Source organism: Rhinopithecus bieti, unplaced genomic scaffold, assembly GCF_001698545.2.
Source record: "Rhinopithecus bieti isolate Rb0 unplaced genomic scaffold, ASM169854v2 scaffold_13247, whole genome shotgun sequence".
Classification (NCBI taxonomy): Eukaryota; Metazoa; Chordata; class Mammalia; order Primates; family Cercopithecidae; genus Rhinopithecus; species Rhinopithecus bieti.
The window spans coordinates 300,809-326,097 of record NW_016807505.1 but is presented as its reverse complement, the minus strand read 5'-3'; the positions used below and the strand labels follow the sequence as shown (position 1 = coordinate 326,097).

The 25,289-nt window shown below is 42.1% G+C and overlaps 2 protein-coding genes across 4 annotated transcripts; both read right to left on the bottom strand.

The window, feature by feature from the left end:
• Positions 1-78: 78 nt before the first annotated feature.
• Positions 79-24,794, bottom strand: LOC108535949 (small nuclear ribonucleoprotein-associated protein N). The gene is made up of 10 exons (XM_017882357.1): positions 24,625-24,794; positions 16,957-17,052; positions 11,169-11,319; positions 4,557-4,702; positions 3,163-3,314; positions 2,253-2,364; positions 1,639-1,791; positions 757-895; positions 344-469; positions 79-255 (listed from the first exon to the last, which is right to left on the bottom strand). Exons 4-10 carry the CDS (start codon positions 4,557-4,559, stop codon positions 218-220), a joined length of 723 nt encoding a protein of 240 aa, XP_017737846.1. The 5' UTR covers positions 4,560-4,702; positions 11,169-11,319; positions 16,957-17,052; positions 24,625-24,794; the 3' UTR covers positions 79-217.
• On the bottom strand, positions 79-24,794 carry SNURF (SNRPN upstream open reading frame). Of its 3 annotated transcripts, XR_001887366.1 has the most exons (10): positions 24,625-24,794; positions 16,957-17,052; positions 11,169-11,319; positions 4,557-4,702; positions 3,163-3,314; positions 2,253-2,364; positions 1,639-1,791; positions 757-895; positions 344-469; positions 79-255 (listed from the first exon to the last, which is right to left on the bottom strand). XR_001887366.1 is itself a non-coding variant. In XM_017882359.1 (4 exons), the coding sequence occupies exons 1-3, from the start codon at positions 24,636-24,638 to the stop codon at positions 11,214-11,216; spliced, it is 216 nt and encodes a 71-aa protein (XP_017737848.1). In that variant the 5' UTR covers positions 24,639-24,758; the 3' UTR covers positions 4,557-4,626; positions 11,169-11,213. The 3 variants fall into 3 exon arrangements, 2 of the variants coding, with proteins under 2 accessions (XP_017737848.1, XP_017737847.1); XM_017882359.1 differs by lacking the exons at positions 79-255; positions 344-469; positions 757-895; ... (1 more) ...; positions 2,253-2,364; positions 3,163-3,314 and having other exon boundaries at positions 4,557-4,626; positions 24,625-24,758; XM_017882358.1 differs by lacking the exons at positions 79-255; positions 344-469; positions 757-895; ... (1 more) ...; positions 2,253-2,364; positions 3,163-3,314 and having other exon boundaries at positions 4,640-4,725; positions 24,625-24,758.
• Positions 24,795-25,289: the final 495 nt, after the last annotated feature.

The following is a 25,289-nucleotide window of genomic DNA, read 5'->3' as shown; positions in this document are numbered from 1 at the left end:
ATAGGTATCACCTCATCATCCACAGTAACTTAAGATCTCATCAAAATCAACAGGCAAAATAATATATACAACAGTACCTCACAGTTTAATTGCTCTATGCATTTATTATTAGCTATTATTAATGCAGAATGAGGGGACAAAAAGCTCACAAACACTCTACACAATTTCACAAGACGCATTGCAGGGGAAAAAGTGACTGAGATGGATCAACAGTATGCTAGGGTCTTGGTGGACGCATTCCTGGGGGAGGTGGACCTGGAAAGGAAATAGAAACATTGAGAAAAAGAGGATACACATATTCAGGGGCCTGGCTGAACCATCAAGCCCCTATGTTCCCACTCACCTCTAATTCCTGGTGGAGGGGGTCTCATTCCCGGAGGGGGCATGCCTATGGGCGTCCCTCGAGCAGGGGGAAGCCCAATTGGTGGGCCCATGGGTGGTCTCATACCAGGTGGAGGAGCCATAATGCCTGTGATGAAAAATGGTAGAAATAAAGGCCTCACAAACCGGCTTAGAAAAGCTGTTAGAATTTAGCCCAAATAATCCCTAAAGAAATGGGCCAGACAACAGTGATAAGAGTCAAATGATTCCCATAGGACAATTACTCTTCTATGTCTTTCATTAAACACCAGTACCTAGAAGAGGGAGGAAGCATATTCCCCAGATTCTGAGTGAGGCTCTCAGGCTGTGTCTTCAATCAGTAAGCCCTCTCTCGTCAGAGATTCAAATTCGTCTTAACGTTCACCAATCCCTTACCTGGAGGTGGGGTTGCTCTGCCGACAGGTGGGGGCGGAGTCCCCCGTCCTGGTGGGTACTGTGTTGGGGCTCCAGCAATGCTGGCAGTGGCAGCAACGGCAGCAGCTGCTACAGTGCCTCTTCCCTGTGGAGTCATTACCTGAGAAGGCAAGGCGAGAAACAAAGTGATACATACCTTCACGTTATTCAAACAGAAAATAAATGAGAAAAATGACCAATTAGATACAAACAACTGTTGCAATGTTGTACTTCTCTCATTATTCCCATTTTGTTTTTGAGAGTTTCACTCTTGTCACCCAGCTGCAATGCAATGATGCAATCTCAGCTCGCTGCAGCCTCCCACTCCCGGGTTCAAGCGATTCTCCTATCTCAGCTTGCTGGGTAGCTGGGATTACAGGTACCCCCAACCAGGCCCAGCAGTTTTTTGTATTTTCAGTAGAGATGGGGTTTTCACCATGTGTGCCGGGCTGGTCTCCAACTCCTGACCTCAAGTGATCTGCCCAACTTGGTCTCCCAAAGTGCTGGACTACAGGCATAAGCCACCGCACCTGGCCTATTCCCGTATTTCAAAAACTAATCTTAGTCCACTGACATCCACAAAGCCCTTTGATCTTTTCAACTGAGGTATATCCATGCATTCTGTTCACTCACCACTAGTGGCAAGTTACTCTTACCAAGAGTAACTCGGGTAATTTTAATCACCCAATGACCATTTTAAATAGCTAGTTTTATTCCCTTCTTCCTGTGTATCTGTCCGTTGGTTCCTCCTAGACCATATGCTGTTTACATAGTATGACATGTACACTCAGGTTTTTAAATCTCCTCAGCCTCTGGCTTAGTCACATTCTCCCAATAACCTAAAACACTCTTCTGGTTCCTCACCTGCTGGGATGGTCCCCCAACTCCACGGACAGGGCCTGCCAATCCAGCAGGGGCCTGGGGAATTGGCACACCAGCTGGTACTCCTCTACCAGCTGCCCTACCAACCCCAGGGCCTCCAGCAGCTCCAGCAAGTGGTACCCGAGCAATACCAGTCTGAAACAAGAAAATGTATAGCCTAAAACCAAACAATTTACAAGTTCTCAGTATTTTTATGCATCAGAGATCACTTCTGTCCACCATTTTCCCAGACACCTATCTCATATTAGTTCTGTATCCAAATGGAACAAGCAAGCAAGTATACCATGGAAGTATCTTGTGGATAAAACGCGCATTATTTGTCAAATTGTGAAAACGGCTCTTTTATAAACATACCAAGCAAACATGAATCAGCAACTCCTACCCTCACCTAGGTAATGCCCAGCACACAGAATAATTCACCAAAAAACACTTAATCCAAATAGCACAGGCAACCAACAATTGATATTAAGTGCTTGGCACATTTTGTTTGACAATCCATGTTGAACTGTGTCTGTGCTGTACCGTGATTGCAGACACCTCACATAATGTGATGTCCTTGCAAATTACAGTTCTGTCCTGCCCTACATCTTCCTTACATCTTTGGGGGGCGGCCCCTCCACAGTCATGGACACCAAGTTCTCCCCACGCAGCAACACCAGACCCAAAACCCGCTTTTCTTCACGCTCTGGTTGCTTCGCATTCTTTGGCCTACAAATCAGAATTAAATGTTAGTGAGATAAATGTTAGTGGCCCCTAGATCGCTCACTCATCAAAATACTTACACAACCTCAAGTATCAATTAAGGCAACCGATGCTAAACAGATATTGACTTATCACTGAAAAACAAACCCAAAAATTTCTGTAAACACAGTTAATATACAAGGGTAAATAGTAAAGCTGTTTTCTGATCTAACTTGAGTCTTTTACAGAATGCTCCTTTGATGTTACACTACAACAAGACTAATTTCTCTTGTAAAATGCCTTTTAAGGAAAACAAAGTTGAAACTTCGGTTTCCATATTAAAATGGAAATTTCTTTAAAAAATTAAATAATTAAATCATAATGACAGGGTGACACAACTGAAATAATGGGAACAGTAATAGGCAAAGAGAGGATAACAAATAGCAACCATATCCCAACTCCTCAACCATGAAGAACAATTATTCTCTATTTCAACCAAGATTTATTCCATCTAAGACTGTTGCAGAAGCCAACCAATTAACAATAGCATTTTCTCAATTTTAAAATAAACGTAACTTCATATTTTGAGCATAGCATACACTTTTATTCCCAGTAATAAATCCATGATTGTCTCACAAACTTAAAAGAGTTTATATGCAGACTCTGACCTAATTCAGAGATCAGGTCAAGAGGTGAAATAATAGACTGGCTCTACCATAGCTTCCCTACCTACCTCAGTTACTCTTGGAAATCCCTTACTCCAGCTCTGGCCTTCCCTTCCCACTGTCTCTGCATCCAACCCCCATTTACCCAAATCAGCCTTACTTGATCTTTCTGAACTCATCACAATCACAGAGGATCAAATTCATATGCTTGTCAAAAGCCTTAAAGGTGCCAATGAAGATTCGGCCATCTTGTAGGATACATCTCATTCTATAGTCAATGTGCTGCAGCATCTTGCTACTCTTGCCCACAGTCTGGAAGCAGTAAGACAAGAGTCACGTTCAGCTTGCCAACACCCTAGTCTTCTAATCTTCTGTTTCTTCTCCACCCTTAATATAATCCAAGCCTGGTTTCCTTAACAAATACTCTCTCCTACTTTTTCACCAACATTCTTCCATATTTAGTATGGGTCGCTGGAGGACCACAAAGGATTATGAAGTATTTTTTCACATCTCAAGAACCAGTTTTCACCTCTTTAGGGGTGATTATTCTTCTCTTAGACAATGCATGCTGTAAACTGTCCACTCCCCTAACTAAACCAAACCACAATGATTAGGGTGTTCTCTCTCTCCAGACTGCTTTTCTCCGTACTATTAATGCCAAAACCCTTCCATTTTCTTTTTTTTTTTTTTTTTTTTTTTTTTTTTTTTTTTTTTTTTTTTTGAGAAGGAGTCTCAACTCTGTCACCCAGGCTGAGTGCAGTGGCCAGATCTCAGCTCACTGCCAACTCCGCCGTCCCCGGGTTTTACCACCATTCTCACTGCCTCAGCCTCCTGAGTAGGCTGGGGACTACAGGCGCCCGCCACCCGTCGCCCGGCTAGTTTTTGTATTTTTTTTTTAGTAGAGACGGGTTTCAGCCATGTTTAGCCAGGGATGGTCCGATCTCCCTGACCGTCTGATCCGCCCGCCTGCGGCCTCCGCAAGTGGCTGGATTACAGGGCTTCGAGCCACGCGCGCCCGGCCAACCCTTCCATTTTCAAAGTCCTCTTTATTTCTATTTTAATCTGACCTGGGAGTCCATCATCTGCAGGATAGTCCTTCACCACTGGTGGAATCATGACCAAATACTCCTGTATTTTCTCACATCATGAAACATTTCTCACGGCCAGGCACAGTGGCTCATGCCTGTAATCCCAGCACTTTGGGAGGCCGAGGTGGGTGGATCACTTGAGGTCAGGAGTTTGAGACCAGCCTGGCCAACACGGTGAAACCCCGTCTCTAATAAAAAGGCTGAGGCACAAGAACCTCTTGGACCCAGGGTTGTAGTGAGCCAAGACCACACCAGTGTACTTCAGCCTGGGAGACAGAGCAAGACTCCGGCTGAAGAAAATTAAAAAAAAATCAGCTCATCTCCAGCTGATACTCAGTGCAATGAGAACCTATATCCATGGACGTATACTAACATTCAGAACCCAAAATCACTGCACATGCTGGCAAACTATTTCTTTCGGCCCTTACATCACGTTTTCAACCCTCAACCTTATTGTACAGCTTACCATGATTGCTGTTCCACCAAATCCAATGTCCACAGTTAAAACTTGGTGCTTCTGAAGACCTAGGGGAAGGCTATAGATAAAGGTATGACGCAGGTTCTCCTAGAAACAATGCAAGCTGGGCAGAAGCTTCAAAGAGTAGACGGAGCCTGCAGAGGAAAGCATGTTAAAGCTGCACTGCAATCTACCATATTTTAAAACAGCCATGAAAATCACTGACAGACATATTCAGAAACATCCTTCCTCTCATACTAGCTTCCTCACCAAGGGACTGCCAAATTTCACTAGTCCCATTCTTAACTGTCACATTTGACACACTTAGGACTGATGAAACTCATTGAATTTTATTTTACCTAGTAATTCCTACATCTTTCAAAAACTAAGCTTTATTTTCCAAAATTTAGTATTTTTCTTTCCATCCTCATTTAACGTAATGTGTCTCTCTCTAGTTCAGAATTAATACCAAGTCATCTCTGTATCAACATCTCGGTTACTCTTTCATTCAGATTTTTCCTTTTTTCTAAAATATCTATGTTGTCATTTGCAATGTTCTTTCTTACCCTAAATTCACTTCAAGATGATGGCAGGTAATCTTTCCCCACTAAGAGCCAAATTTGTTACAAACCTGCCTAAGACTTCCCATGTCAAAAGAGGATACACAACTATGGAATATATATAGACTCACATAAACAACTTTCATACATCATGTAATGAAGGACAAAGTTATAAATCACGTTAACGACTGGGTTCGGTAGCTCATGCCTGTAATCCCAGCACTCTGGGAGGCCAAGGCGGATGAATCACCTGAGGTCAAGAGTTCAAGACCAGCCTGGCCAACACAGTGAAACCTCATCTCTGCTAAAAACACAAAAAATTAGCCAGGCATAGTGGTGGGTGCCTGTAATCCCAGCTACTCGAGAGGCTGAGGTAGGAGAATCTCTTGAGCCCTGGGGGGCAGAGGTGGCAGTGAGCCGAGATCATGCCACTGCACTCCAGCCTGGGCAACAAGAGCAAAACTCCATCTCAACACAAATCAGTCTATCACGTAACAATGGGGATACATGAGGAGAAATGCACTGGGTGATTTTATCATGGTATGAACAGTGTACTTACACAAACCTAGAGGATACACAGAGTCTACTATACTCTTAGGCTATATGGTAGATCCTAGACTACAAACCTGTACATCATGTTACTATCCTGAATACCATGAACACTCACAATACGATGTTAAACAGAGAAGAGGCTGGGTGTGGTGGTTCACGCCCGTAACCCCAACACTTTGGGAGACCGAGGTGGGCAGATCACCTGAGGTCAGGAATTCAAGACCACCCTGGCCGACATGGCGTCTCTACTAAAAATACAAAAATTAGTTGGGTGTGGTGGCGGGTGCCTGTAATCCCAGCTACTCAGGTGGCTGAGGCAGGAGAATCATCTGAACCCAGGAGGCAGAGTTTGCAGTGAGCTGAGATAGGCCACTGCACTCCAGCCTGGGCAACAGAGCAAGACTCCATCTCAGCGGGGAAAAAAAGAGAAAAGGTACAATAAAAACATGGTTTTGTAATCTTAAGGGACTGCCATCACACACGCAGTCTCTTGTTGACTGGAATTGTTATGCAGCTCATGACCGTAATCAAACATGCATACATAGTTTTCCTTTTCTCCATAATTTAAAAAATGCTATTAAATATGGCAACCAAATCTAGCCTGAATTGTAAAAGGTCTCAAAGTGCTTAACACACTGATTTAAAAATGGAACACAAATTACTTTTGAAAGGATTCAAAAGTATTCCTTTGAGCCGAGATCACACCACTGCATTCCAGTCTGGGCAGCAAGAGTGAAACTCCATCTCAAAAAAAAGGGAATACTCTAATGCCTGGCTGTCATTCAGTGGCCATGAATCTGATGTTTGTACATTTAAAAAAGTATTAAATAAAACTTGTAAAGATCTTAAAAGAACTTTTCAAATAAGCAAACAAAGACCCCCACAAAAATTAAACATAGTTTCTGACCTATATATAATGAGTGAGGGAGTTTAAGGCCTATAAACTTAGAAGTTTTGAATATTATGATTCTTTATAAAGCAGTCTAAATCCAAGAAAACATGGTATGTGAGACTCATTAGCAATATCCTTTTTTTTTTTTTTGAGACGGAGTCTCGTGCTGTCACCCAGGCAGGAGTGCAATGGCACAATCTCGGCTCACTGCAGCCTCCACTTCCCGGGTTCAAGTGGTTCTCCTGCCTCAGCCTCCTAAGTAGCTGGGAATACAGGCACCTGCCACCATGCCCAGGTAACTTTTGTATTTTTAGTAGAGATGAGGTTTCGCCATGTTGTCCAGGCTAGTCTCGAACTCTTGACCTCAGGTGATCTGCCAGCCTCGGCCTCCCAAAGTCCTGGGATTACAGTGAGCCAGCACGCCCGGCCAGCAATATCCATTTTTATAGCATTGCAACACTTGGGACCTTCAGCCATCCAAAGAGACAACGAGGATCATGACTGTGAATGAGCATGACAAATCTTACTGTGCTGATGAAAATGTTTCCTGAGTAGTTCATGTCAATGATTGCACAGTTCTATAAATTTACTTAAATCATTGCTTCATGTACTTGAATTGGATGGATTTTATGTTTATCAGCTCTACATCACTAAAGCTATTTTTAACCCATTTATGCCAGAGGTTGGAATTTTTTTGTGAAAAATCAGACCCTGGCCATGACCTTGAGCAATAGGATATAAATAACTCCCACAAGCTTAGCAGTCTATATGTATGAAAGACATCTAGGGATGTGAGTTATGGCCCAAAGAACCGAAGACCTAGAGAATTAGGAATAGATTAAAATAGAATTTAAATATATATATATATTTTTATATATTATATATGTTTTGCATATATGTGTGTATATATATCATAAACAATATAATAAAATAATAACCTGTATAGATAGAAAAGATACATGTTTCACTCACAATAGGAGTTGACCTCCTACAGCAGTTAAAAGGATTCCTTTAGGAGACAGATTTGAAATTTAGAAACAGTTCTCTCTCATCCCTAAATGTGATACAATGTAGTCATGACCTTGTAAGTGAAAGAAAATAAATCACTGCAGGGTGGTCAAATTTATCTTTACAGCACAAGAAAACAAAGCTTCAAGAGAAAGGAGCCAACAGTAGCAACATCACACTGCAAGGATGGACCAGCAGTCATAGTGTATCTTCGGAGATCAAAGGACACATAAGCAAATAAACCAACTGGTATCCCTCACGGAAGCACAAGTTCTCAAACTTTAGGAAACGGTAGATGTTCAAGTGATTAAACTGCATAAAAATGTAAATCTACTTTAATTCAAAAGTAAAATAAGATGACTAGGGTTGGCCAAGGTACACATAGCAAATGAGAGACACCACAGAGTATCGGTATTCATCTGTTAAAATTTAAAATTATAGAGGGTCTCCGTAGAGATCCTCCATCGAAGAGTATGCAAAAACAAGTGACAAAAGAAAACTAAATGCAAAATATTAATATGCAATAATTCCAACTAAAAACACAAGAAAACAAATTTCCTTTATTGGAAAGGTTTAACAAAACAGAAAACACCAGAATACAAAGGGTGTTACTGAGAAACTAATGGTCTACTAATTTTTAGTGGCAATCAATACTTCTCATGATGTGTTTAGAAAACAATGTAACAAAAACGTTTAAAAGTCATACTAACAGTACACCCTGCATCCCAACTACTAGGTAAGAATCCAATTGGATATGTACCCTAGTAAATACTTAGGTACCAAACAAAAATAGAACTTTTTTTTTTTTTTTTTTTTTGAGACGGAGTCTCGCTCTGTCACCCAAGCTGGAGCGCTGTGGCCGGATCTCAGCTCACTGCAAGCTCCGCCTCCCGGGTTCACGCCATTCTCCTGCCTCAGCCTCCCGGGTAGCTGGGACTACAGGCGCCGCCACCTCGCCCGGCTAGTTTTTTGTAGTTTTCGTAGAGATGGGGTTTCACCGTGTTAGCCAGGATGGTCTCGATCTCCTGGCCTCGTGATCTGCCCGTCTCGGCCTCCCAAAGTGCTGGGATTACAGGCTTGAGCCACCGCGCCAGGCAAGAACATTCATAACACAATGTTGTTTTTTGAGATAGAAGTCTTGCTCTGTTGACCAGGCTGGAGCACAATGGCACAATCTCTGCTCATTGCAACCTCTGTCCCCAGGGTTCAAGCAATTCTCCTGCCTGAGCCTCCCGAGTAGCTGGGATTACAGGTGTCTGCCACTATACCTGGCCAACATTTGCATTTTTAGTACAGACAGGGTTTCACCACGTTGGCCAGGTTGGTCTCAAACTCCTGACCTCAGGTGATCCACCTGCCTCGGCCTCCCAAAGTGCTAGGATTACAGGTGCGAGCCACCACACCCAGCCACATAATAGTTTATTTTCCTATTTCTCCTGGTCATAATGTGCCTTACATTTTTAATGAAAAAGGGTACCCAGTGTTTAAATGTCCTTAAGACTACCCATCTTCCTCCACAGCAGGCTTTAACATGACTCTTCGACTGATCCCTTCCCCAAGAAATTCATCTGACTGTCTACCCTGTCATGCATACTTCATACATACTTCTATAATCCATTCTTCATCACCTTCTATGACATTATGACTCTATTCACTGGCCCCCACTTTGGTGTTTTCTTCTTTGAATCTGCTCCTCTAAAACAAAACTCAGCCAATTTTTTTCTTTTAAATAGCAAGATACTAAGTATTTTACGCTTTGCCTGTCCTTCAATCTGCCACAACTACTCAAAGCTGCACCACTGTAGCACCAATGTGGCCAAGGATAACATAATAAATGAATTTAGCTGTGTTCCAATAAAATTTCATTTATAGACACAGGTAGTGGTCCAGATATATTACCAACCTGTGTTCTACAGGAATACTAGTAACGGGTACTATCTAGGTAGAACTAGCAGTTGAGACTAGAATAAGATATAAATAAATACCATAAAATTAGATGGTCCTACTTGCAGAGTATAATGTATGACTTAAATGTTTTATTTAAAATTTACAAAATCTGTGAACTGAACTGAGAAACTGAAAATTCCTAAAAGAAAAAAATCAGTTGTGCACACCTATTCAATGAAAAATTCCCTTACTCTAGGGAACAGCTTGAGACAATGATCAGATTCCAATCTGCTTATGCAATTACTAGAAAATGTTGAGTATAAAGGATTCAAGAAAGGAGGATTTCTCAGAAAATTTCTGTCTCCTTTGATTTAAACTCAAAATTGGCTGGGCACAGTGGGTCACGCCTGTAATCCCTGCACTTTCAGAGGACAAGGCAGGTGGATCACCTGAGCTCAGGAGTTTGAGACCAGCCTGAAGAACATGGTGAAACTCCGTCTCTACTAAAAATACAAAAATTAGCCAGGTGCGGTCGGGGGTGCCTGTAATCCCAGCTACTCGGAGGCTGAGGCAGGAAAATCACTTGAATCTGGGACGCAGAGGTTGCAATGAGCCGAAACTACACCACTGCACTCCAGCCTGGGCGACAGAGTGAGACTTCATCTCTAAATAAATAAATAAGTAACTCAAAATGGTGCCCATAAACAAGCCTCATTGATTCAAGTTGAAGAACGGTATTTCAAAAACAGACTTTAAAAAAAGGCTAGAAGAAATTTATCAGTAAACCCAATTCCTCTCTGCTCTTATTTTGTAAAAAGTAAACAGTAAACTCTCAGAAATGAGGGCATTCTAAACTTAAAGTAGAAAAAAAGAAAATCACAAAGGAAAACAAGAAAATAAATCAAAATCAACTGTGTAATAGCTTTTCCTAAAAAATGAAAGCAACAACATAAAAGAAACCAAATAAATCTATATCACGTTGAAAATTTATCATATTTTATTACATTGCTGATTCAAGTAGGAAATACATTGGTTAAAACAGAAAAGTGAGAAAAGACAAAACAAAAGAATTAGTAAATAAGCATGAGAAAGCATTTAGATTCTCTAATACTAATTGTTAATTATGTGTTGTGTATTTATAATTCACTAGACATAAACTCAATTCAAATTAAAATAATGCTGTGAAAGTGTGTTGTAACTGGCCTTTTATTTTTTGAAAGCAATGAATACTAATATAATACTTTGCAATAAATTTAGAAAAATGTCCCTTAAGTTCATATTCCTTGATTCAATTTATTTTTACATCTGTGTATCTGAAAAAATTATTCTACCTTAACTTTTATACAAAGCTATCTACTAAAGCTTTGTTCAAACTACTGGCAGAAAAAAATGACACCTCCCACAAAAGGAAATTATAAAACATTCAGTAACAGGGTATTTAAGAGCCATTTATAGTGAAATATTTTTATATCATTAAAAAAAAAACACAAAAGAAAACTACCTGAAAAACATGCACTACAATAACCGGAATACAGAAACATGACAGAAGTGTCAGGGCAGAAAATGTAAGGTCCTGCTTTTACTTTTTAAAACTTTCTGCAATGTGCTTATTCTATGAAGCTCTAAGGAAAAAATGTAATGTGTGACTGATAATTAAGAGAACCCTCAACACCCATTCTTTAATGATTCTTTATTCTTGATCATTGCTGCGTTAGTTCTAACCTGGTTTTTGCTTGGAATCAGATTCCTCGCTATTCCAATATGGCTTTAACCACCTCTTGGTGTCTCAGCTAAGAATGCCTGCCTCAGTTCAGCCTGGAAATCCACCACAGGTACTTGCTGCTGCTGAGAACGCCTCGGGTACAACTGACACCTACAACAAGAGCACAACATATATAAATGATAAAAGGACATTTGTCTTTATAAGAAACCATGTGAACAAAAACTAGGGACCCTTACATTTAAGAAGATATTCCTTTTTTTTTTTTTTTTTTTTTTTGAGACAGGGTCTCATTCTGTTGCCCAGGCTGGAGTACAATGATGCAACTTTGGCTCACTGTAAACCCCGCCTTCTGGGTTCAAGTGATTCTCCTGCCTCAGCCTCCCAAGTAGCTGGGATTACAGGTGCCCGCCACCACACCCGGCTGTTTTTTGTTTTTTTTTCCTTTTTTTAAATTGGAGATGGAGTCTCGCTCTGTCAACCAGGCTGGAGTGCAGTGGCGCAATCTGGGCTAACTGCAAGCTCCGCCTCACGGGTTCATGCCATTCTCCTGCCTCAGTCTCCCGAGTAGCTGGGACTACAGGTGCCCGCCACCACACCTGGCTAATTTTTTTGTATTTTTAGTAGAGATGAGGTTTCACCATGTTGGCCAGGCTGGTCTCCAACTCCTGACCTCAGGTGATCCACTCACCTTAGTCTCCCAAAGTGCTGGGATTACATGCATGAGCCACCACACCGAGGCAAGATCTTTCTTTAGGGTCAGAGCATGACACTCTTATGAGAAATTATAAAACAAAACAGGAATCTCTACACAGTGATTGTGCAAGGGGATTAGTGGATACTTAGATACTTACCAAGTCTAGAAATATTTCCAAAAGAACTAAAAGCACAAGAGCTGGTAGCCCTGAAGAAACACCATCAGTACCATATATAGTCACTAACTTTCAGTTATCCTATGTGAACAATCCTTTCTCCCCAGGGGTGAGGGGAGGGATATGCGACTAAAGCATTTGCAGGGAGATGTTCAGGCTGTCCTTCATACTGATCCTCCTGACAAATCACTACCTGAAATGTAAAACTTCCAGGGCTATTTAAGGGCTCTTAAAATATGTAAACCCATCATCTACTGGCAAGCAGGGGATTCCAGAGAAAAGCCCTCAACATACCCCTATGAATGGGTAACCTGGCTGTGAAATCTGATCATGAGAAGGAAGAGATACAGGAAATGACAGTTAGCTTGCCTTCAGGTGAGGAGGTGGGGAATCACCAGCAATGCTGCCCTTGTTGGTATGTAAGGATTTAGAAATTGGACTTTTTTCTACAGTTTTTCAGTCACATTTTAAACATGTTTCTGTATAATACAGAATTTAGCTGGTCTTTGCTCCTGGTTCCTGGGAAATAACCTATACATCCTGGGAATTTACCAAGTGAAAGAAATGTGCTTGTTATTCCAGGTGGGTCCCTAGGATCACACCTGAGTTCATGGTAATGAGATGTCTCAAGATGGTGACTAACCAGGCCACAAAAGATCAAACAAAGATTAAAGGGTTGGGGCTGTGAGCAAGCCCTCCTGGGAGGGCAGGAGAGCTGCTGACTGAATTCAGTGACACGTCCAATGATTCAATCTTGTCAACATAATGAATCCCCAACAAAAGTCCTGGACATCAGGAGTTCTGGTGAGCTTCCTGATTGGTGATATACACTAATGGGCAGATAATGCATCCTGAGGACAGGGAAGCTTTGTGTGGGACCTGTCTAGATTTTGCTCTATACATCTGTTCATTTGTATCCTTTATAATAAAACTAATATGTATAGCACTTTCTTGAGTTCTACTAGTCATTTAAAAAACCTTAGTCAATTATAAAATCTGAGAAAACAGTAGGACCTCAGACTCTATAGACAGTTGGTCAGAAGTGTGGGTGCCCTGCCAACCCTGGAGCTTGGACTTGGTGTCTGCATTGAGAGGAATGTTCTGGAAGGCATCTGCACAACTGTGAAATTTGCACTAACTCCAGGTAGTCAGAATTGCACTGCGCATACCTATAAATCTTCACACTCTAATTCATAGTCTACTTTATACTCTAATTCATAGTCTAATTGCTGAATAAATCTTAATTTGGGCATTCTCCATTCTAACCTTTTGTTTACAAATGACAACTAAGTCTCTGATTTAATAAAGGTCTAAAAAGTGTTTCAGTCAAAAAAAATCTGTTATCTTGAAACTTAAGAGAATTCCCTATTGCAGTGTTCCCCTCAGGTTTAACCTGTAACCCAACAGAAGACTAAAGACTGAGAAAATATGAAGCAGCCTATAGAGTATTTAATTCATAAACTGCAGAATATTAATTTGAAAAGACATTTGAAGCTTTGCATAAAATAGATTAAGACAGCCCTCCAGCTCCAATTTCCAATTTCCCTTCGAACTCACAATGCATCATCCAGCCCCAAAGAATAAGAACTGATTTAGTGACACATACACAGACAGAATAAATAAAAAAACTTAAATCAGTGAACTTTTACTTGATTTTTTTGAGATGGAATCTCACTCTGTCACCCAGGCACAGCCAACGGCACGATCTCAGCTCACTGCAACCTTTGCCTCCCGGGTTCAAGCGATTCTTCCACCTGAGCCTCCTGAGTAGCTGGGATTACAGATGCACGCCACCACATCTAGCTGATTTTTGTATTTTTCTGGAGATGAGGTTTCACCATGTTGGCCAGGCTGGTCTTGAACTCCTGACCTCAGGTGATCCGCCCACCTTGGCCTCCCAAAGTACTGGGAATACAGGCGTGAGCCACCGTGCCCAGCCTCCTTCATTGATCTTTAGTGCTAATAACCACACAGCTCCTCCAGGAACACTGCCTCCCAATACTACTTACGGTTTAGGAGGACGTAGGAGATGAATGGGTAAATACTGAACACTTCCAGTGTAATAATCTAAGTATACCAATCCTGAGAATCCTAAACACATGGATAATGAGGCAGTGCTAATCAATCCTGCTTACCCATTCCACAATCCAATTACTCTCAAAATGGAAAAGCACAACTGGGAAAATTATACTATTTCCCTAACTCTACACTTTCCTCAGATCATTCCCCCAACTCAAGACCCTGCAGTATTTGTACATATGTATGCAGTGCAGATTAGAAAAAGTCAAGTTATTTCTTCTTCAAAACCATCTAAATGTTTCCATAAATATGGACAAGATGCCTAGAAGGCTTACCTCATCCCACAACAAGATGAGGATGAGAATACCTGTTATTGAGTCCACAATGAGGCTATATAGGAAAAAAACTACAACAAAAATATAGCAAGATAGAACCTTCACCCACTTAACAGTCCTAAAACTAAGAGTCCTAACCCTCAGCCCTACCTCCACCACAATCTCTGAACCACCTCTAGAAACTCAGGGAATAGTAATGGCACTTCAAAAAAAATGTCAGAGTTACAAAATAATGAACAGAGAGGCTGGGCGCAGTGGCTCACGCCTGTAATCCGAGCACTTTGGGAGACCAAGGCAGGTGGATCATCTCAGGTTGGGAGATCGAACCCAGCCGGACCAACATGGAGAAATCCCATCTCTACTAAAAAATACAAAATTAGCCAGGAGTGGTGGCACACACCTGTAATCCCAGCTACTTGGGAGGCTGAGGCAGGAGAATCACTTGAACCCGGGAGGCGGAGGTTGCACTCCATCCTGGGCAATGAGAGCAAAACTCTGTCTCAAAAAAAAAAAGGAATGAAAAGAGGAAAAAAGAGATTACCATATCCAATAAAATGAATGATCGAATAACCTATTATAAAGGACAAATTATACTACACAAAATACTTACAAAATATGTATCAATAAACAAACAAAACATACATAAAATATGTCTTCCAAAGCAATTTTAAAAATGAAAAGTATATACTCACAAAAATAAAAAACAGCAAAATAAATCAGAAAAAATAAATCTTTACCCTCACCGTAATTTAAAACTTGCTAACAGATGTTTGACAACGTTTTTTTTTCTTTTTGAGACATGATCTCATACTATCACCCACTGGAGTGCAGTGGCACAAACATGGCTCACTGCAGCCTCAACCTCCTACGATCAAGTGACCCTTCCACCTCAGCCTCCCAGGTAGCTGAGACTACAGGCAGACATCACCACGCCTGGTTAATTTATTTTTCTGTAGAGAGGAGGTCTCCCTATGTTGCCCAGGCTGGCCTCTACCCGCTGTTCAGGTGACCCACCTCAGCCTCCCAACATGCTGGGATTAGAGACATGAGTCGCCACGTCCAGCTCAACTTTTCACATATAAAATGAGGAAATGACAAAGCACACACAAACTGCTACCCAGTCTTTACTGTGCGGAAAAAACTTTAATTTGGAAAAATAAATAAATTAGTATTCATACACTGCATTTTCTGTTTTTTTTCCTGAGACAGAGTCTGGCTCTGTCACCCAGGCTAGAGTACAGTGGCGCCATCTTGGCTCACTGCAACCTCCACCTCCTGGGCTCAAACAATTCTCCTGCCTCAGCCTCCCAAGTAGCTGGGATTACAGGCACGTGCCACCACGTTTGGCTAATTTTTGTATTTTTAGGAGAGATGGAGTTTCACCATGTTGGCCAGGCTGGTCTCAAGCTCCTGACCTTGTGATCTGCCTGGTTGGCCTCCCAAAGTGCTGGGGCCACGCCTGGCCTACACTGCGTTTTCAAAGTGATTGTTCTTTCCGTTGTTAATAGTCAAACAATTCAAACAAAATATCCAGCAGCAAGCTAATGATTAAAATAATAATGTTATCACACCACCCACACTTTGTAAAACAGATTTATGTGTACTGATATGAAAAGATCACCAAGACATATTGTCAAAATAAATACAGCATGGTATCGCATGCACACAAACTTCAAATGTGTCCCATGTCCTCCCTTCCTCTCTCTCCACTATACACACAATGCCTAGGACAAGGTCTGAAAGGACAGAGGGCTACTTACTTAAGGATTATCTTTGGGGAGGAAAAGGCCAGTAAATTCGTAGTTGCTTTAAACTACTTTTAAATTCGTAGCTGCTTTAAAATACTTTTATGCAAAACTGTTTTACAAAAGAATCATCTTCATGAACTATTGATACTTATAATTAATAAAATAAAACAATTGTAGCTAAGAAAAAAAATGCTATCTACTGACTGTCAAAATTTTAATGGCAATGACTAAATGCCAAAGTTTCAATGTAGACTAAATATGTATTAAGTCATTTAAAATGTTCACATATTTTTAATTAAAATTTCCCTTCTAGAAATCTAAATTAAAATGTGTCTGAGTGTCTGTGTATACATCCTATATATACATTCCACACATACATACTAAAAACAGAATAAAAAACACAAATGTATTTTAAATTTTAACAGAATGCACTAACCAAAAACAAACACCTAAATATCACAGAGCAAGAATGAATATGTAAATTAATCACTTCAGTGCACAGTACACATTCTGCAAGCATACAAAGTGATTTAATAATATAAGAATGCAGAAAAATTTAAATATGCTTATGTTGAAGGGTAATTACAAAATTGTAAAAAGATAAATGCACTTACACATGTATAGGAAAAAAATTATACTAAAATCTTTAAGAGTGTGAATTATTTTAGGACAATATGGTTAAGAATTTCACTGCTTTTTTACTACATGTTCTGTATTATATGTGTCTGCTTCTTCAATTATGTTCATTTTAATCCCCTCATTGCATGTTATTTTGTTCTACTCTGAAATGGGATTCTGACTTGCATTTGTACTCACTCTTGGTTGCTCAGTGAGGCAGTCCTTCTGCGTTTGACTTGGACTTCCACCTCTGGTACGTGCTGTTCTGTAGTTCGTCTCAGGTGTAAGCGATCCCTGAAACAGAAAAGAGAGGGATTTGTTTGGTAGACTGCATCAATCTATGAAATAACTATTTGTCAAGGTTATATTTAGAACTACATTTACTATAATGGATTTTTAAATCTAATTAAAACAAGTTAACATTATTACAAGATCTTCAACCTTCAAACAGTCAGAATCTATGATATAACCACTTCTTTTCTCCTTTTAGAAGCCCATGACATCAGAAAACCTGGTTTTAAAAAAATCAGGAAATTAAAATAATGTATCTACCTCTATTTGTAGTCATGTACATATAAAATTCCCACTCACGCAGAGATATATACACACATTACACCACTGCCCTTACTTACCTTCCCTCCAAAACTGTAAACCTGATTTCAAAATGGTTTCAAAAGTATTTTAGGATACAATAGACATACTTTTGTATGGTAGACTAGAACATAGTTTAAATTATAAAATATCTACTTAAAAAAACATGCAAATAGCGCTTTCTTTAGGATTTGAAAAGCAACAGAAGAGTTGCTCAGGCTAAAAACGATCCACATATCAAAAACAAACAAAAAAAAACCCGCCGTGTGATGTCTGCAGAACCCCTCACTAAATGGCTGCTCAAGGGAACAGAACACGAAATCAGAAACAGAAGCACTCGGACTAGCCATATTAAGGGCTGCAGAAACCACCTATGGACCCTTCAAGATGATAAATCAGAAAGATCAGCAAAGTAACACAAGTAACAACTCAAAAGCAAAATTCAAAATTAAATGCCAAAAGCTAGTAATAATTCTCTGAACCCTGATGTCTTTAAGTCACGTTAGACTTTTAGATTGGTAAAATAGCTTACCAATAACGCACAGCTGTTTTAGTCCTTCGGGAGTTTACATGTTCTAATCAAGCCATACACACATATTCGATTTCTCGATGGTAAACTTTTATACACTGATAACGTTTATTACTTCTGATTACACAATGGTCTATTAAATATAACACCTGATTTACAAACAGTATAAGAAGTAAAGAGGACTTCATCAGGCCGGACACGGTGCCTCAAGCCTGTAATCCCAGCACTTTGGGAGGCCGAGACGGGCGGATCACGAGGTCAGGAGATCCAGACCATCCTGGCTAACACGGTGAAACCCCGTCTCTACTAAAAAATACAAAAAGAAACTAGCCGGGCGAGGTGGCGGGCGCCTGTAGTCCCAGCTACTCGGGAGGCTGAGGCAGGAGAATGGCGTAAACCCGGGAGACGGAGCTTGCAGTGAGCTGAGATCCGGCCACTGCACTCCAGCCTGGGTGACAGAGCAAGACTCCGTCTCAAAAAAAAAAAAAAAAAAAAAAAAAAAAAAAAAAAAGAGGACTTCATCAAAAAAATAAAGTTCCGAAAACACTAAAGAAAGTGAAAGGATAACCAGAATAGGAAAAAATATTTGCTAAACATACAGCTGTTTCTAGTATCCAAAACAAACAACAAGAAAATCCAAACAATGAAAAAAAACACGGTAGGGAGAGGCAAAGGAAAACTTTTTCAGGTGATAGATACATTTATGCCACTAATTTTGATAAGACAATGATTTCAAAGGCATGTACTTATATCTTAGCATATCAACTTTTAACATTAACTATCTACAGCTTTTGTATGTCAATCACATCTCAAAAAAGTATTTTTTCAAGTTTGGTATCAGGAATATGTAAGGAACAACATACAACTCAACAATAAAAGGGCAAATTTTATTGCTACAATGGGTAAAACACTTGAATAGACAGTCTTCCAAACATATACAAATGGCTAATCTATATGAAATGATGCTGAACATTAGTCACTAAAAAAATGCAAATCAAAACCCCAATGAGGCAGGGCGCAATGGCTCATGAAAAGCTGAGGCCAGCCGATCACTTGGGCTCAGGAGACAAGCCTGGGCAACATCTGTAAGAGAAAATACAAAAATTAGCTGAGTGTGGTGGTGCATGCCTGTGGAGCCAGCTACTCAGGAGGCTGAGGTGAGAAGGCACTTCAGCCTAGGAGGCAGAGGCTGCAGTGACCTGAGATCATGCCACTGGCACACCAGCCTGGGTGACAGAGCCAGACCCTGCCTCAAAACAAAAAAAAAAACTACTGAAATGCCACCATCTGACACCACAATATTTGTGAAGGATGTGGGGAAATTGCTGGTGGAAACATAAAGTGGTATATATAGCCTTTGCCTACTTCCTAAAAATGTTAATCATGAAAGTAACATATGACACTAACTCCACTGCTAGATAGAGTAATATTACAAGACCCAAACTCAGCCTCCAAAGTAGCTGGGATTACAGGCGTGTACAACCACACTCAGCTAATTTTTGTATTTATAGTAGAGACAGGGTTTACCATGTTGGCCAGGCTGATGTCGATCTCCTGGCCTCAGGTGATCTGCCCACCTCAGCCTCCCGAAGTGCTGGGATTACAGGCGTGAGCCCCTATGCCCGGCCAGTTCATGTTCTTTCTATTATACCTGCAGCCTTTCCAGCTACCACTACACTCTCATACTTCCAAAAAGACAAACTTTCAAGAACCTGGCATATACTAGGGCTACGTAAAACTTTGTGAAACTAATTCTTTGTATTAAACATATTATACATGTTCCTAGTAGCATTATTCATAACAGCCAAAGAGTGGAAACAACTCAAATGTCCATCAACTTATGAATGAAGAAAATATGGTATATCCAAAGGAACGTCATTCAGCCATAAAAAGAAATTTAGTATTGATGAGTGCTGCACTATGGTGGCCAAACAAATATAGCTAATAATGTAGTACATTAATATAATACAATTAAACTATTAACTAAACCATGATTAATCTAATAGTATACAACTGCAAACACTGTCTTACCAAAAAACAAACAAAAACCAGCAGCTGCTCAATATGAAAGGTCTGAGGTCAACTGAGGAAACAGCCATCAAACCAAAATATTCTATTATCCTATTATTTCAACTTTCTGAATTTACCTTTTGTGTGTGTGTGTGAGACAAAGTTTTGCTCTGTCACCTGGAGTGGAGTGCAGTGGCATGATCTCGGCTCACTGCAACCTCTGTCTCCCGGGTTCAAGCTATTCTTCTGCCTCAGCCTCCCAAGTAGCTGGGGCTACAGGCACGTGCCACCACACCCGGCTAATTTTTATATTTTTATTAGAGACAGGGTTTTACCATATTGGCCAGGCTGGTCTTGAACTCCTGACCTCATGATCTGCCCGCCTCGGCCTCCCAAAGCGCTGGGATTACAGGTGTGAGCCACCACACCCAGCCCAAATTTACCTTTTTTTAAATGTAGAGACAGGTTCTCACTACCCAAGCTTGAACTCCCAGGCTCCAACAATCCTCCTGCCTTGGCCTCCCAAAGTGCTGGGATTATAGACGTGAGCCACCACACCTGGCTTAAATCTACTTATTTTTAATCTACATATAAAATGTCATCTATGACGTTTATTTTGAAAACACTGGTTTATTGAATGTTCTAGATACATACACACATGCATTTATCTAACTGCATCCCCAACACAGAAACCAACATTTTATGAAACTGAGGATATCATGAAGAAATCATCATATATAAATGGTATTAAATATTTGCCCTCAAATCACTTACACTGAAAGTAACAATCTGGAAATACATTGAAAAGCAAAAAGCAATGGGATCCCAACTTTATTATGGCCTAAATTTTCCATAAAATTTACGATGTCAAGAATAAAAATAAATAAACAAACAAAGAAAGCTGGCCAGGTACAGCAGCTCATGGCTGCAATGCCAGCACTCTGGGAGGCCTAGGCAGGAGCACTGCTTGATTTCAGGAGTTCGAGACCAGTCTGGGCAATATAAGGAGATCCCTCTCCACAAAAAAAATAACAAGTTAGCTGGGCACAGTGCCTCAAGCCTGTAGTAACAGGTGCTTCGGAGGCTGAGGCAGGAGTCTAGATTGATCCAGGAGTTTGGGGTTACAGGGACCTATAATTACACCACTGCACTCCAACCTGGGCAACATAGACCCTGTCTCCTAAAAACAAAAAAATAAGGTTAATGATAGCCTGATAATCTGTACCCCACGAACACAAGAAACCTCAGTGCCTCCAAAATAAAACCTGCAGAGGATTAACAAGAAGAGAATTTGGGCCAGCCACAGTGGCCAGAGAGAGACTGGGGAGGGAGAGGATATAGCTTGAGTCTAGCTGTTCGAGTCCAGCCTGGACAACATAGGGAGACCCTGCTCTATTAAAAAAAACAAAAACAAAAAAACTCTGAGCCAGCTAGCATGCCGAAATGGAGAGAGGCTGTCTTAGGTAGTAACAATTCTCACTCAAGCTTTCTGGCTCTGGGCCACAAAAAAAAAAAAAGGGGGGGGGGACAGGACCAGCGACAAGTCTTCGCTTGGAAGAAGTTAAGATTTTTAAACCTTCATTGTCCCAGTCATTGAGGGCAGTACTTACAACCTGCTTACTTAAATGATTCTTCATAAAAATAGCTATGTAACAGAGAGCAGTGGCAAAGGAGGTTATCTTGGAATCCTTGACACCTCATAAACTAAATTTTTTGGAAAACAAAAACGTTTATTAGGAAAAAGAACAGGGTAAGGGAAGCATCAAGATACAGAGTAACTACAAATGGGGAAAACATTCCAGCAATGACACACTGGTCAGACAGAATAGCGAAATTAAGATAAGGCAAGGTCTGTGAATAAACCCAAACCAGCTACTACCCTGCCTGAGACAACAATGTAAGGGTCTCTCAACCAAGCTTCCTTGCTCTGCATCACAAGAAGGGCTGCCACTCCCCGCCTCCAAAAAGCCCTAGCACACAGCCAATTCACTGAATAGGTCACAGACCTTGAAACTTCAAGAGGCCTTTCCAAAGGGATCTGCCATATTGGGATCCCGGGCCTGAATGCAAGACTACAAAATGGCGGACCAGACTAAATACTGAGTTTGCAAATAGCCAAATGACCAGAAGTTAAACCAAGAAATGCATGTATGTTAAGTGCTATCTTCATGCAAGCAGAAAAAAAGTGAATTATAAGTATCATATAAAATCCCAGACTCCTGCTATTTTTAAAACTACCCAAAAACAGATTATTCCAGAACAAGGCTTTTCGGGCTTCGTAGATGTAACTTTTTCTGTTACAACTCAGTGCAACCAGACATACCAGTTATGACATATACCAGTACTGGAATATAAAAATGCAGTTATTCATTAACCTTTCTCACCAAATTTTGTAGTAGCTCCAACTTCAAAATGATCATCATTAATTTAAAAATCCAAAAAAAGACATTAACTCTGATCCCAAGCACAACCCCACCCCAATAAGATCATCTCCACTTTTCTGCTTCTCTTTTATTTTCTTTGTGCAAACACAACTTGCAGCTTTCAAATCCCAGAAGATGAAGAGGTCCAGTGTTTGAAACACCTTTCAACCTTGGTTGGGAAGAGCTATCATGATATCCTCTCCCCCAACCCATTTAAGGGAAGTATGCTGTGCATCAGAATGGACTATCCAGAGATTAAGAAGGGTAAGTGAATCTTAAATAGAGTAAATTTGACATTTATCAAATGTGTCGAGTGGAAATCAAAGACTACAGGGAGTTAAAAAAGGGGTTAACAAGTCCACTCTGAATAGAGAATTAGCGCACAACACAACCCAGAGAAGAACTACAAAAATGAAAAGGCAGGATTTTCTAGGGAGTCAGAAAACCAATTTAAAATCTCTATCATTAATGGAGGTTTCCTGAAGCAGCACAGCAGGTCTTGGGGTGGCTGCACCTTTGATGGCCTCCAGACCTCCACCACTCCAGTTTACTGCAGAACAGAAAAGAAGGAGCCCAGTGCAGCTGCCATTCCACACAGGCGGAGGTGGTACAAATGCCTGGCCTCTAGCCACATTCCCCTCCAATCCTCTACTGCCGCACTGTGGGTAAGGGGTGGCTGCCAAGCTTGCTAGGCGGAGCCTGTGCCAACCCATCTCCCTCCTCCCCTCTCTACTGCGCCACAACCGGAAAGGAACAGCTGCTGTATCAGCCAGGTGAAGGGGAGGGCTGCCATCCCTTCCAGGCAAAAGCTGCATAAGCCCCTACTCCCCTGCTCCCCGTCTCGCCCCATTGCAAACGGAGGCGACTTTCACCTCTTCTGCGTCTGCGCAACCTGCATCCTTCCCCAGGCAGCACTTTGGGGAGGAGGCAGCCGCCCACCTTAGCCCGCCTCCTCTCCTTACCACTGCACCCTAAAGAGGGTACGGCTGAAACTTCAAAACAGCAGAAGCTGAGCAAACACACCAGCCGCCCCCTCCCCACTGGCGGCTCTATAGAGAGGAAGCGGCCACCCCCACCCTGAAGCGCTTGCGCAGATCTAAGCCGCTGCAGCGGCGGCCATCTTGAAGGAGCCGCACAATGGCAGTGACGCAACACAGACCCCCAGGCTGTGTCGACACAGCCTTCCGAGACCTGGTTCCAGAGAGAAACAATGAAAAAAAAGGTAACCCTCAGGCATCATCTGGCCTATCAGTCAAAAGATCTGTAAATGGAAATTCTGCACTTATACCAAAGCCTCAAAAGCGAGGGTTCCTAAAGGGTACACCAGGCAAGGATTCCACGCGTTTCTGCAGCCCCTGCGGCAGTATAGGCGTTGCGCAGTTTTAATAAAAAAGCACCATCACAGCAGACAAACCAGATGACCACCGCAGGTCACAGGAAAATTAAAGGCTGCTGATTGTGCTACTGCCCCTCCTTCTGATGCCCCCTCCCCGCCACAGCGATCATTCAGCGTCCCTTAGTCACTCCAGACAGCAACAGGCCCCGCGGCCGCCATGCCCACCGCCTCCATGCCATGCCCACCGCCGCCATGCCTACTGTCGCCAATGCCCACCGCCGCCGCCTTCCTCCTACCTCCCAGCCGCTTCCTACAGACCCTTCCCGCGCCGCGATCACCAACACAACCCCCACCATGGTCGCACCGACTCATCCCGCTGGTCCACTGCCATAGCCTCCTCGCCTCGGTCACTGCGACGGATCCCCCCAAGTCGCCCCACGTACCTTGCTCCACCACGCAGTGGCCACTTCAATACACCCACCTGCGCTCGACACCCCCTAAATACCCATCACTCCACGTACCTTCGCCCTGCCAAGATCACTCCAATATACCTATCTCCGCCTAAAATCCCGATGCACTGGTCCCCCCACGTACCCTCGCCACACGGAACTGCAATCACTCCGATGTACCCACCTCCGCCCATGTCCCTTGCTGGCTGCGGTTACCCCACATGCTCCCCGTCACCACCGCCCTTCCCACCGCAGACACCCGCAATAGGACCTGTCGCTGTCGCGACACCACAGTTGGGGGCGGATGGAGGACGCGCCCCAAAGCGAGCGGACAGGGTACCATCGGGGCAGAACGGCACAGCCACAAGCCTCTGAACATTCCGGATCTGGTTCTCCGGAACAAAGGACTTTAGGACCCAAATTCGCAGTTTATTGAGTACTCCAAGTCCTGAAAACTTGGAATATCTGATGAATAAAAGTGGCTGCTCCCCAGGCTGTCTCTTGAGAGAAGCCACCGGCACAGCTGACCTTGCTCGCTCCATCGCGTCACTGACCGCTCCTCAGACCGATGCGTCAGGCATCTCCGGCGGCCGCTCCACTCTGCGCCAGACTCGCTGCAGTAGCGTCAGGCTTCGCACACATCCCCGCCTGAGCATGCGCACTAGCCCGCCTCTGCGGCCGCGCAGGCGCGCTTGTTTGCCGCAGTGCAGGGGTCCCAGTGCCCTCCCTGACCGGAATGACCTGGGGGGTGGGGGCTACTGGACCCCTAGGGCCCCACAGCACTGCTGCATTGAGAGGGGGCCTCTAGAAACCATAAGCAACCTGGGATCAATGGACATGCCTATTTTTTTAAATGTGTAAAATACTAAAGAAATAATTCTTGGTTCTACAATAAATGTTTGCACACACCACTGGCCAAACAATCCTAATTTACACTCATCCTCAGGTCTTCCTATGTGCGGTACAGAAAAGCTGCTTTGGAAAAGTTAAATGCGCCATAACCACAATCAATGCAAACATGCCAGACTTGAAATGCTTCCAGAAGAAAATCTCCCTAACTCTAAAAACACGCTACATTGTTCAAATTTGGTGGGATTTTTCTTCCTTTTTTCTACTTTCTACATTTTGAGGGAGTAAATTGTGAAAAATATCTTCCCCAAAATCACAATATAATTAAACTGTCCCATACAGAA

Excerpts from the sequence above, each read along its gene's own strand:
- SNURF (XM_017882359.1), bottom strand. Across the intron at positions 11,320-16,956 it reads GCCTCACTGAGCAACCAAGA|GTGTCAGTTGTACCCGAGGC; the intron begins GTGAGTACAAAT and ends CTCTTGTTGTAG.
- LOC108535949 (XM_017882357.1), bottom strand. Across the intron at positions 896-1,638 it reads TTGGGGGACCATCCCAGCAG|GTAATGACTCCACAGGGAAG; the intron begins GTGAGGAACCAG and ends TTGCCTTCTCAG. Across the intron at positions 256-343 it reads CCCTCCACCAGGAATTAGAG|GTCCACCTCCCCCAGGAATG; the intron begins GTGAGTGGGAAC and ends TTTCCTTTCCAG.